Raw genomic sequence first — 14,264 nt, 5'->3', positions numbered from 1 at the left:
TTCATTGGAAAACTATCAAAACCGACAGCCATATTCAACCAATTCAGGTAATCAGGTTTATAAAATAAACAGATTATGGCTGTTTTTAATACTGAAATCAGCCCAATTAGATACACACATCGTACTTGATGTCTTACTTTTTAATACCAACATTAAGTTGCACCCCCCTCTTTTGCCCTTAGAACAGCCTCAAGTTGTCGGGGCTTGGAAGATATCAAAAGTGTTACACAGGGATGCTGGCCATGTTGACTACAATGCTTCCCACAGTTGTGTCAAGTTGGCTGGCTGTCCTTTGTGTAGTGGACCATTCTTGATACACATGGGAAACTGTTGAGTGTGAAAAACCCAGCAGTGTTGCAATTCTTGACACAATTTGGTGCACCTGGCACCTACTACCATACCCCGTTCAAAGGCACTTGAATGACATGCACGCAATCCATATCTCAATTGTCTCAAGGCTTAAAAATCCTTCTTTAGCCTGTCTCATCCCCTTCATCTGCACTGATTGTAGTGGATTTAACAAGTGACATCAATAAGGGATCATAGCTTTCACCTGGTAAGTCTGTCATTGAAAGAGCAGAGTCCTTAAAGTTTTGTATACTTAGTGCATATGAGAGGGTATGTTCAGTGATGTGTAGAAAGTAATGCTCCTTTGCTGAAGATATGCGGTTCAGTCCATCTCGCTCCATATATGTGACAGGAGGGTAGATATATCCATATTTCATAAGGGAGTACACATCACCACCACTTGACAGCATGAAGGACAAGTGAGGTGTTCACTAAGCAGGCGTGTCTTGATCTTGTATTTGTATATTCCCGTCAAGAAGGCTACAAATGCTGAGGCAATTTAATTTGAATGTTCATTCTAATCCACGATTCCCTCCCCTGAAATGGCTCTACTTCAGCAGAACTGCCGTTTATTCTATTCTAGCGTCCCACCTGGCCAACATCCGGTGAAATTGTTGAGCGCGAAATTCAAAATACAAAATGTGCAATATTAAACATTCATGAAAATACAAGTCTTACATCGTTTAAAAGCTTAACTTCTTGTTAATCCAGCCGCTTTGCCATATTTTAAAAAGGCTTTACTGTGAAAGCACACCACCCAAGCAGAAGCGTCACGGAAGTCAGAAATAGCGATAAAATTAAAGCATTACCAACCTTTTCCAGCCAAGCAGAGGCGTCACGGAGTCAGAAATAGCGATAAAATCAATCACTTACCTTTGAATATGTTCCTCTGTTTGCAATCACAAGGGTCCCAGCTACATAACAAATGGTCCTTTTGTTCGATAAAGTCCTTCTTTATATCCCTAAAAAGTTAGTTTAGTTGGCACGCTTGACTCAGTAATCCACCGGTTTCCCAGAAGTCACCAATAAACTTCGTCCAAACAAGTCAAACAACGTTTCTAATCATTCCTCAGGTACCCTAATATGTACAAATTTAAGATGTAGAATAGTATGTTCATTACCGGAGATGAATAATCAAGTGCACACCCTCACCGACGCGCGCCACAACACTACAGTCAAAATGGGAGCCACCTAGAAAAACTACAAATTCTAGCTCATTTTTCAAAAAACAAGCCTGAAACTTTTTCTGAAGACTGTTGACATCTGCTGGAAGCCCTAGGAACTGCAATCCGGGAGGTATTCTGTTGATTTCCCCATAGTCAGGCATTTTAAATGGTGTCACCTCCCAAAAACATTTTTCCTGGTTTTCACCTGCTACATCAGTTCTGTTATACTCACAGACATTATTTTAACAGTTTTGGAAACGTTGGAGTGTTTTCTATCCAATGCTACCAATATGCATATCCTAGCTTCTGGGCCTGAGTAACAGGCATTTTAATTTGGGCACCTCATTCATCCAATCTTCCGAAGACTGCCCCCTATCCCTAATTAAAGGTCCTCAGGGAAATATTAATTCATTTTCAATTTATACAATAAGTCCTTATTGTATACCGCACATAAACATTGTGATTATATGATGGAGAAAAATGTGATATTGTACTGCATTTTTGGAGACTAGAGTACAGATTAAGGAGAGTCTTCGGTGAGTGTGCGAGGCAATAGGAGACTACAGTTCTTTATGTTAATGCCCTGCCTTGGTGGACGAGCCTGAGATTTTTAAAAAGAAGCAGAAAAGACCAAATAAGATCGAAGAGATAAGTCTTCTGGTAGGTGACAGTTTTCACGGACGTTCTGTGCGTGTAGGATGAAATACCAAAGGAAGTGGAACAAACACTAGTATTTTTTAGCAAGGCCACACATGTACAACAAACCACCAGACATTTTAACAGTCTTTGTAGTAAAAGAAGTTGGCATTCATGTAAGGATGTGCTAAGAATGGAGTTGTGTGGTGTGAGTATTGACTGTGAAACGTTCCTTTGTTTATGAACACACTACACAAGATATTATGTACTAATCAGCTGTTTGGCATGCAGCCATCTTTCATTCAACACTCAGTATAAATAAAGCCCATGATGTCCTGATAGTAATCATTACAAAGGAAGTGATCCCTCCCCACCAGATCCTTAGGGATGTACCTTAACAGTGTTTACCCAACCCTTTAGATTGGCTGACTCTGAGTCTCACACACCTGGCCAGACCCCTGCTACTGCATGCCTTGCACGCCACAAGCACACAACTGACTGTGGAGAACACTGATCACCACCACACCCTGTCCTGCTTCACAGCCTCTCCCTTCCATCTGTCCTTCCCTCCCTCTGTCCCATCACTTCCTCTGTCCTCCCACCATTGGTGACCTTCCAGGTTCATCTGAAGAGAGAGTCATCAGTCATCTGCTCTCACATGCATTAAATAACCAATGGTGTGTATGGTATGGTGTGTATGATGAGTTTATATTGGCTAATAAATGCAGTCAGACACGTGTTAGGCCTATGGTTTTGTCTTTACATCATCTGAGGTGTTTTTTGGTACTGTCCTCTTTACTCTCTAGCATGTGTTGAAAGATAACTGGTTATCCATTGGTGCTAAGATATCAACCAACTGTGTTTGGTTCTGGGTTCATTTTGTTCTTCATTTGTATGTTTAAGTAGATAAACTACACGTTGAACTGTATGCTATGAACCAGTTAAGATAACTAGCTCTGTCTGTTTCTCTCTTCCTCTTTCCCAGCATGCCATAGATGCTGTCAGTGCAGGAGTCAGTCCGATCGGAGACACATCTTACAACTCCAGTCACTGGGACCTGGGAAGTGCCTTCTTCTTTGCGGGGACCGTGATTACAACGATAGGTATCCTCCACCACCAAACCTATTAACTCGTGGCTCGCTCCTCTGATTAACTGAGTACAATACAGCAATAGCACTAGTCTACTTTGATGTGTAGGCTATGAGGTAACCTACAGGTGCTGTGACTCAATGTACTTCAAGTGGAGCTCTGTCAATGTTACACAACTGTAATGCAATGTGTGCTAGCAGGGAAATGGATAAAAGAAAGACTGGAAAAAATAATGCATCGTTCTCAGGATGTACTTCATGCTAATGTGTGTGTGTGTGTGTTTACTGTTCAAGTCTCACAGCGTGTCTTCACAGTACATAATTTACTGATGATAATAGCTTTCTATCAGTAGGTGGGAAGGAACAGTGTCACTAGGGTGTGTTTTTATCAGAACATATGAATACCATTTAATCTGTTTACACAATTACTCTGCTTCTCTCACTGTGGATAGGGACACACATCCCACCGTGCTGGTTCAGTCTGTGCTCTAGTCATCCCCGCCCATGTTCAATCTCTCCATTCACTGCAGGTTGTAATTAATGTCATGTTCTCAGAGTCCAACCTGATTATTTCCTCACCTCTAACCTCCAACTCCTGGAACATAACACAGGCCTTGCATAACAAAACACCACTGTGACAGGTTACGGGAACATAGCTCCCAGTACGGAGGGAGGGAAGATCTTCTGCATCCTGTACGCCTTATTTGGCATCCCACTGTTTGGGTTCCTCCTGGCTGGCATCGGAGACCAGCTGGGGACCATATTTGTCAAGAGCGTCTTGAGGGTGGAGAAGATATACAGGGTAAATTGGATTACTTGAGAATTTAAGGTTATGTACATCGGGATTTACTGAAACTGCAGATGAGCACATGATGCTTCAAGAGGTGTATTCAAGTTAACCTTAAGCAACTTTCGATCAGACTGTTAAATTAATTTAGACACACCATGTTTGATGAATTATTTGGTGAAGAAAAGGGTATTTGAAAATGAGTATTTGGCGCCTGCTATGTAAGCGAACAGTAACTATAATAACATAAAATGTTCCATTGACTCTAAAGAGGCAATATGCTTCCCACAGTGAAAACCAAGCATATTACCTCCACCCCATAATGACCTTATTCACTGTACACGGCACAATGGCTTTGATACAGTCATCCCTGTAAAGGCTATACGTCTGTTATCCAGGTATTAGGCCAGGCTCAGTGAATGGATTCCCCCCAAGGAGTTAACACATGAGTCAGGCTCGCTGAGGCTGAGATTACGATGTGCTCTTTGTAGTGAGGGCAGAGGTGTTTGATGGAGTAGGGAGGCTGAGAAGGTAGAAGGCCAGGACCTGTTTGAGATTCTGTAAGCAGGCTGTATGTATCAAACGTCTCAGAGTAGGACTGCTGATACCTGTCCATATAATCAGATTTATTGTGATCTAAAAGCTAAAACTGATCCTAAATCAGCACTCCTACACTGAGTTTCTGTGACAACGGGGGAATTTGGGAATCAGGCTTTTCCTACTGGATTAATGGAGAGTGGTTTTGGATGCTTTTCCCTTTGGTCTCTGGAGTGATTTGTCTAATAGATATTGATGCATTGACTAAACTAATTATCTTCAAACATACTGTGTCTGTCAGCGAGAAATGTAGTTAATATCTATTTAGTAAACAGTTTTATCTTTTGAGTTCTTGTTGATTACCGTTCACCTCTGACCAATGTCATTTTTGTCCTGAAGCAAAAACAGAAACAAATAAGCCAGACCAAAATCAGAGTTACTTCCACCATACTCTTCATCCTGGCCGGGTGCATAGTCTTCGTCGGTGTCCCAGCGGTGATTTTCAAACATTTCGAGGGATGGACGACTCTGGATGCTATCTACTTTGTTGTCATCACGCTAACAACGATTGGTATCGGGGACTATGTGGCAGGTATGATAGTGTTGTAGCAGGTTTATGTAATGTGCCTTAGACATACCTTTGTTTAGTCCTCCGTTTCTACTCACCGTTTTCTCTTTTCTCGCATTTGCATTCAATCCACGTAATGTGAAATTAGATTATCTCTATGAAATTAGCTAATGGAGTCTCCATCAACCCAAGAGGTCATGTACTTATGTTTTGTTGTGTCGTCATTGCATTTGATAATCCCGTGAATAATGATGCTATAATTGACTACCTGTAATTATAACTCAGACAATCTTATATAGGAGAATGTTAGAGAAAGACTAATCCAAAAGAATTTCAAACCCAAATGCAAACTTTGTGTTTGTCAAACTGAAACGTTCTGCCTCCCTGGTCCTACTAATCTGGCTTTAATTAAAATGTTTTTTTTATGTGCTACATTTTTCATTGTTGACAATAATTTGGCAGTAGCAGGCATCAATGTATATACGTAGATGATCCAGTAGTTGGCATCCAATGTAACAACTCTTCCACTGTTGTCCCAGGTGGGGATCGGAAGATCAAGTACATGAAGTGGTACAAGCCCCTGGTCTGGTTCTGGATCCTGGTGGGTTTGGCCTACTTCGCTGCGATCCTGAGCATGATCGGAGACTGGCTCAGAGTGCTGTCTAAAAAGACCAAAGAGGAGGTGGGTGCTGCTCATTCAATTACAGTGCCTGTCATTACATTATCTAAAGCAGTGGAAACTAAAAGGTCACTCTTTCCCTCCCCTGCCTTCCTTCAGTGTCTATTTTGTTATTATGCCTCGTTGATGCCCCTGTCTGGAGCCCCTGAGACACTGAGATAGACAGACAGATGTGTGGGAGAAGTGGTTAGATATCCATTACCCACTGGGCACAGATGTCAGTTCAATGTCTAGTTTTGATGAACATTTGGTTGAGTTGTCAACTAACGTGAATTCAACCACCATGTCACCGTGTTTACTGTTGGTTATAAATTGTGGGAAAAAATATGAAATTCCCTTATGTTGATTGATGACTTTTTAAAATCCAATCAGTATTCCACGTTGATTCAACATAAATCACATTAAATGTTTTTGTTGAAATGACGTGAAAACAACGTTGATTCAACCAGTTTTTGCCCGGTGGGTAGTGTTTGGGCTGATGAGTGAATAGTGTGCTTACTGAGCTATTGATCTGTAAGTACAGTATGGATGGATACAGTGATATTGACTTTCTATGGAACGAGCCTTGCTTTTGTCTGAGGGGGAATTTGTACAAGATCCAATCAATTAGATTTCCAAAGCACCCCCCTCCCCCCACCCTCATGCCTCAATCTCCATATTTGTGTGATTTCAGGTGGGGGAGTTCAAGGTCCATGCTGCTGAGTGGAAGGCCAATGTGCAGAATGAGTTCCGGGAGACGCGTCGGCGGCTGAGTGTGGAGATCCACGATAAGTTGCAGCGGGCCGCCACCATCCGCAGCATGGAGCGCAGGCAGCTGGGCCTGGAGCAGAGGACCCACTCGCTGGACATGTTCTCCCCACAGAAGAGGGCCTTGTTTGTCAGCCTGGACCAGGGCTGCTTCAAGACCTCCTCCCAGGAGAGCATTGACACCAAGCTGAATAACTTGAGGTTGCGAGGGGCAGGGGAGCTTTGTTATGAGCAGCGGAGAGGCAGCGAGCAGACACAGCAGGCCTCATCAAAGGACGATAAGCTCTTCAACCTCCGCTTCCGCTCCCTCACCAAGCTAACCAAGAGACCCAAGAACCGTGACCTGAAGAGTAACATTCCTGATGATGTGCGGAGGACCTGCGAGGCAATGGAGAAGAGGGAGGAGGACATGGAGGAGGTGAAGGAGGAGGAAAGGGGCAAGAGGAAGAAGGGCAACACCAGCGTTACAAATTTAGAATACACAGACGAGCGCATGAATAAATTGAACGGTTTTGTACTGGCTCAGGCCAAAGAGAGGGAGAACGCTAGAATGTTGGAAGGAATAGAGCTTGAGTCCCAGCTAGAGTGTGCAGATACCGAGACTGAGTGAGAGAGAATACTACTTTTTTTATGTCTCAAAATGTGCCTTGCTGTTGTTTCTACGTTAAGACTGTTCTGAGTAAATCGGACTGTTCTGTTCAAAATCAGTCATTGTGCTCTAGCAATGTAAAGACTAATGTTGCCTAAAAGTGGAGAGAAAAGAAACCAAAGCTAGGGTCTAATTTGGTGAAGACCTATTTTCTCTTGGATAGTACTGGACCTACCAGAATCTCCTTTCCTTTTTAAAGAACACCCACTTGCTACCCAGCCCCACCCCACCCCCCAACAATATCCAACAAAAAAGACGCAACGTGGGATATATCTTCTCCTTGTTAACTAAAGGTTAGTAAGTAACCCAGTGAACTAGTGTTTCACCATCCCAATTAAATTTGTACCAACTATATAAATCTTTACTTATTATTATTCATTTCACACCAGATATTTTTAGCCCAGGCTGCTGAATTTGGTGTTCTAAAGCTGTCAATATAAAGTATAGAAACTTTAAAGTTCAACTTTAAAGTTCAGGGCCAGTTGTCCTGTTGTAATTTCAAACAAATGAAATGTACTGCATTAACATTTAGTACTTTTGAAGTGGAACATCTAGAAATTTAAGGGATTTTAAGGGCTGGGGTTTAAAAACAATTCAATTAAAAAATATATATACTTATGAGGTTTTGAGGGCCATTAAACCCAATTCATTTCTGTACATCATAAGAATGATTTGTTAGTATGACATTTTGTTACTTTGTTCTTTGCTTGAAGATGATTTAATTATGAATTATTTTACACAGCATACAGTATGTATGTGTGTACTGTAGTTTCCTGCAGTTTAATGTTTTCTTTCACAGTAAATGGAATATGACTTTTCTTGTCCACACCATGTGCTGTGCACTGTATGTGTTGGTGTTTTCCCCTCACACAGTCAGACGATGCATTGCATTCACCCAGACCAGGGAAGGAACTTACCCTATAGCTGTATTCACTTCGCAGATCAATGTTTTTGGTCTTCTGCTATGTCTTTGTCTCATTGATGTACTTCCTGAGGTTTTACTCAATGAAATGTTTGTCAATTTGTTCCAATTTGCTATTTATATTATTTGTTCATTTTTATTTTGTCCTATTACGGAATAGAGGTCTCGTAATCAGAAACACTTTTTGAATGGTGGCTATACAAACTTTACTCTGTCAAATACAATTACAGAATGTTTTCTGGTATGAATGAGGTAGCCTCCCCACTGAAATTCGGATTAAAGCACATTTTTCTAATTCATGATGTAACAAATTATTATTGGATTTTTAGTATTTGGAACATTGAATTCTGTCTTTGGTCCCTGTGGTCTTCTGCATAGTCAAAGAAGCTGTTTCTGTAGCGACTTAGGCTCACTCGTCATATCAAAACCACAACCAACAATACTGGATAGATTGCACAGCATGTAGTTCTGATAATGAATAGCTACTTGTTTGTAACCTCTAAAAAAATGGCTTACCATGACAATGACCTTTCTAAGAACCCGAGTGGATTGTCTTTGCTCAGTCTTTTTTGTTGATCACAATTTATTTGTGCAAACATTGCATCACATGTAGTGAGTACCTTTCTGGGAATAAATATCACTAAAGAAAATTAAGCTACTTTTGTGAAATAGTTTCTTATCAAGTGTATCATCTGTGACTTCATTCCCATGTGTCTCTTAAAGTCCACAACCACCATTATTTCCAAAACTGTGATTAACATAATTTGATTTCTGATTAAGGAAATTATGAGATTTGACTTCCAGAACACTTTCACTTATAGCTAGCTTTGCTTTCCGGTCACATTGTTGACCTTAGGTGAACTGTAAGTAAATCCAGGACAAATTGTGATGCCTATATGATCATAGTCAGTGGCGACTTGTCATTCAGGGCAGGTGGTTTAGCATTAATACATGTCACATATGAGTTTGCAAACAAAACAATTAAATACAAAATTGGATTTAATAAAGCCGCATACAAACATGGTCTCTTTTTTGTTTTCTTGAGTTATGGCAGCTCCAAAATGCAGGTGTTTCAGCCTGGCTCAGTGCCTTTTGTGTTGGTGGGCCAGTCAGTGGAAAATACGCAGCATAGCGGATGTTAATGTTCTCTAATTGCGCCGTGAATGACTAAATGTTCTGTCACTCATTGGGACACTACGTCACCACAAAATCTACACGGAGAGCTCAAAAATTCAAGCCCTTTGGGTCATAGAGCTACATTAGAAGTGCCCATCCAAGAAGGCTCAAGGTCATTGTCCACAGGTAAAATTACTTCAAATCACGTTATATCTACAGTAGCTTTGATTGGACTGATCATGTCAACATCATTCTTTCAAAATATTAGCTAGCAAGCTAGCAGTCACCATCATGAATCATAGACAATCTACTGGCAAATCCTTTTAAATCCTTGTCATAAGAGAAATTACAGATACAATGCATCGGTGCTCATCGGCCATTGTACATACACAATACACAAGTTGGAAATCGCAAATTCAACAATGAGTGGTTTGGATGGAGTCAGTGGCGTATTGCAAAGCAATCACCAGCCTGCTATTCAGTGGATGTGTGGCCCAAGTCTTGGTTTAAGGGTCTCTTTTCCAAGATTAAAAGGATAAACATTCAACTCAAACTCGGGAACTCGTAAAAAAATACAACTATACAATTTTTGGGGAGTTTGCCCCACCAAGATATATATGCTAAAATTGCCACTGATCATAGCCTATGCCTGATGTAAGTATACTGTCGTGTGTGTGAAGACTTTGCCAAGACTCACTGAGTTCTGTTTTTAGGGAATCTTCCTGTGCTGCTAGTTTCTCAGCAGTCATTCATCATTCAAAAAGTTGCGAAAGTAGAGAAGAGAAAAAGTAGAGAAGGAACACATGGTTTGAAACTAATTAGCTAATTAGCTCATAATTTAAAATATTTGTTGTGTTTGTTTTGTTTGTATGTACAACAAGCACCATTTTGAGTTCAACCTTTAAATAACAAATAATAAGTTATCTACAGATACCAGTTATAAGAAACAGCGTAATGCTAAACAAATGGCAACATAATGCAGAATGTTACTTAACTACTGACCGACAGAACATCTCCTGACATTGTGTAGGAGCTAGATAACTGTCATAATACCCCAGGGCTCTGACTGTGTCTCTCTTACAGGCAGCTGGGGTCACTTGTGGTGTTTCGTGCTGGATTGGGTAAAACCTACTGACTGGACCACAAATTAAATTAATCAAGGAGACTCAATAGAATAGGGAATGGAAGCCATAAGTTATATCTAATAGAAGTAGTTGGGTTATGAGAGAGATGGCTGCCGCTGCCTTCAAGTTTGAGCCGACCTCCACTTGCCTGCCTTCCCTCGTCTCTTTCCCCCTATCGTCTTTTCCATTGAGAAAGTAAAAATACTTTAAAGTACTACTTAAATCATTTTTGGGGCTATCTGTACTTTACTATTTATATTTTCATTCCTTAAAATGTACATTTTACTCCATACATTTTCCATGACAGCTAAAAGTACTCGTTACACTTTGAATGCTTAGCAGGACAGGAAAAGGTTCCAATTCATGCACATATAAAGAGAACATTCCTGGTCATCCCTACTGCCTTTGATCTGGCAGACTCACTAAACACATGTGTTTACAAACTTTGTTTGTAAATTATGTCTGAGTGTTTGAGTGTGCACCTGGCTTTCCGTAAATAAATAAAAACAAGAAAATGAGCCATCTGGTTTGCTTAATATAAGGAATTTGAAATGATTTGTACTTTGCTGTTTGAATTGGTGGGATGGAGTTTTGGCATGCCTGGTGGCATTATTGCATAGACCAATAAGAGAAGAGAGTTCCAAACCTCTCTGCCAATAACATATGCTTTTCAGTATTCCCCTCCCCACTCAGATCATTCCCAGACAGTCCTAGCAAAATTCTTGCTTGAGAAATTGCTCTTCGCTGGTTCGAATCCCCAAACTGACAAGGTAAAATATATTTCCATGTACCTTTGAGCAAGGTACTTAACCCTAATTGCTCCGGGGTTGCCGTTGAACAGCAGACCGTGGCTGTGAGGTTGTCTCAGGGAGAGTGGCATATGCAAAAAAGCAAACATTGCCAATTAGGACAAATATAAGCACCCACTAAATGTATTATGATTCAGACAACTCCTCACAAATATTTTGTTCAGTTTGATGAGAGACACATTTGAAAACATGTCCTGACAATGCAGTTGCACTCACATCATGGAGTTGGAAAAAGACCGCTGTATGCGTTCCACATATTCTCGAATAGGCAATGACTCCATTGTTAAATGGTCCATGATTAATGTCAACCAGAATTAAGTCTATAGTTGTCATGCTGAGTTGCTGCAGTGCCGGTGGCTCACGGTGTCTCCTCTATTAGGGGATGTAAATGACATTGAAGCGGTGGGACCAGGGTAGACCAGGGGCTGCAATGAGAGAGAGAAAGACCCTGCCCATCTTTAGAAAACATCTGAAACCCTACCTCTTCAAAGACTATCTTAAATAGTCATGTTAGTCATCTTATCTGCTTCAGTAGGTTTAGGCCCTGTATTCATTAGCCATGTTTAATCATGTGTCATGCATTTTACATAGGTAGTCCCTCCCTGTTGGTCCATCTTGTAGTCGAGTTGTATTCAGTGACAGCATAGTGACAATTATTCTTCCATATGCTATTGTGCTGTATACTAATTAGTATATTGTATACTTCATTCTAGTATCATGTATTAGCTCCTGCTATTAATTCATCTTCGGTTGCATTTTGTTATCATGTCTTACATACTGGTTCTATAATGTGTTATGCTGCAACTCTTAGTGCTGTGGTGATGCTCACACACTCAGGTGTTAACTAATAATCTTGCTTCATTATCTGCACACAGTGTTGCATTATGGCATGGCTACCGATATTGCATTTGTGGGAGCATGTGCATGCTAAGGCTCCGCATCCATCACCTTGCGAGGTGAATGTTGTGCTACTCATGTTATGTACTTGAGTGAAGACCCAAAAGCGGTTTTAACAGAAAACAGAGTTCTTTAATGAAAAACAGGAATGGCATAAATCCTCTTCCAACGTAGTCAATGGAACAAAAGAACGTAGTATAATGCAGGATGCACCGGCCAGGCAGACTCCGACAGGATAGGACAAGGTGGAAGCAAACGGGACGACAGCTTGCTTCTGGCATCAAAAACACAAACAAGAATCAGACACTGAAAGTAGCAGGAACAGAGAGAGAAATAGAGACCTAATCAGAGGGGGAAGAGAGAACAGGTGGGAAGGAGTGAATGAGCTAGTTAGGGGAGATGTAGAACAGCTGAAGAATGAGAGACAGAGAAGGTAACCTAAAAAGACCAGCAGAGAGAGACAGAGTGAAGAGAAAGGACAGGAACAGACATAACAAGACATGACAGTACCCCCCCACTCACCGAGCGCCTCCTGGCGCACTCGAGGAGGAACCCTGGCGGCAACGGAGGAAATCATCGATCAGCGAACGGTCCAGCACGTCCCGAGAGGGAACCCAACTCCTCTCCTCAGGACCGTACCCCTCCCAATCCACTAGGTACTGATGACCACGGCCCCGAGGGCGCATGTCCAAAATCTTACGAACCCTGTAGATGGGTGCGCCTCGACAAGGATGGGGGGGGAGAGGGACGAGCGGGGGCGCGAAGAACGGGCTTAACACAGGAGACATGGAAGACCGGGTGAACGCGACGAAGATAGCGCGGGAGAAGAAGTCGCACTGCGACAGGATTAATGACCTGAGAAATACGGAACGGACCAATGAACCGCGGGGCCAACTTGCGAGAAGCTGTCTTAAGGGGAAGGTTCTGAGTGGAGAGCCATACTCTCTGACCGCAACAATATCTAGGACTCTTGGTCCTACGCTTATTAGCGGCCCTCACAGTCTGCGCCCTATTACGGCAAAGTGCCGACCTGACCCCCTTCCAGGTGCGCTCGCAACGCTGGACAAAAGCCTGAGCGGAGGGGACGCAGGACTCGGCGAGCTGAGATGAGAACAGCGGAGGCTGGTACCCGAGGCTACTCTGAAAAGGAGATAGACCGGTAGCAGACGAGGGAAGCGAGTTGTGGGCGTACTCTGCCCAGGGAGCTGTTCTGACCAAGACGCAGGGTTACGAAAAGAAAGACTGCGTAAAATGCGACCAACAGTCTGATTGGCCCGTTCGGCTTGACCGTTAGACTGGGGATGAAAGCCGGACGAGAGACTGACGGAAGCCCCAATCAAACGGCAAAACTCCCTCCAAAATTGAGACGTGAACTGCGGGCCTCTGTCGGAAACGACGTCAGACGGAAGGCCATGAATTCGGAAAACATTCTCGATAATGATCTGAGCCGTCTCCTTAGCAGAAGGGAGCTTAGCGAGAGGAATGAAATGAGCCGCCTTAGAGAATCTATCGACAACCGTAAGAATAACTGTCTTCCCCGCTGATGAAGGCAGTCCGGTGATAAAATCTAAAGCGATGTGAGACCACGGTCGAGAGGGAATGGGAAGTGGTCTGAGACGGCCGGCAGGAGGAGAGTTCCCAGATTTAGTCTGCGCGCAGACCGAACAAGCGGCGACAAATCGACGCGCGTCACGTTCCCGAGTGGGCCACCAGAAACGCTGGCGAATGGAAGCGAGCGTACCCCGAACGCCGGGGTGGCCGGCTAACTTGGCAGAGTGGGCCCACTGAAGAACGGCCGGACGAGTAGGAACGGGAACGAACAGAAGGTTCCTAGGACAAGCTCGCGGCGACGGAGTGTGAGCGAGTGCTTGCTTTACCTGCCTCTCAATTCCCCAGACAGTCAACCCGACAACACGCCCGTCAGGGAGAATCCCCTCGGGGTCGGTGGAGACCTCAGAAGAACTGAAGAGACGAGATAAAGCATCAGGCTTGGTGTTCTTTGAGCCCGGACGATAAGAAATAACAAACTCGAAACGAGCGAAAAACAGAGCCCAACGAGCCTGACGCGCATTAAGTCGTTTGGCTGAACGGATGTACTCAAGGTTCCTATGGTCAGTCCAAACGACAAAAGGAACGGTCGCCCCTCCAACCACTGTCGCCATTCGCCAAGGGCTAAGCGGATGGCGAGCAG

At 42.8% G+C, this 14,264-nt stretch overlaps 1 protein-coding gene across 1 annotated transcript in view; it reads left to right on the top strand.

Moving 5' to 3' along the window:
• The window catches only part of LOC135525715 (potassium channel subfamily K member 10-like), a 53,755-nt gene extending 44,690 nt beyond the window's left edge, over positions 1–9,065 (top strand). The window contains exons 3-7 of the mRNA XM_064953512.1: positions 3,136–3,253; positions 3,880–4,040; positions 4,962–5,154; positions 5,670–5,812; positions 6,483–9,065. Coding sequence (XP_064809584.1) covers positions 3,136–3,253; positions 3,880–4,040; positions 4,962–5,154; positions 5,670–5,812; positions 6,483–7,166 — 1,299 coding nt within the window. The 3' untranslated portion in view covers positions 7,167–9,065. The remainder of the gene's footprint in view (positions 1–3,135; positions 3,254–3,879; positions 4,041–4,961; positions 5,155–5,669; positions 5,813–6,482) is intronic.
• Positions 9,066–14,264: the final 5,199 nt, after the last annotated feature.

The sequence above is a fragment of the Oncorhynchus masou genome, chromosome 32 (genome assembly GCF_036934945.1).
Source record: "Oncorhynchus masou masou isolate Uvic2021 chromosome 32, UVic_Omas_1.1, whole genome shotgun sequence".
In the NCBI taxonomy this organism is placed as follows: domain Eukaryota; kingdom Metazoa; phylum Chordata; class Actinopteri; order Salmoniformes; family Salmonidae; genus Oncorhynchus; species Oncorhynchus masou.
This window is presented reverse-complemented; position numbering and strand designations above follow the sequence as displayed.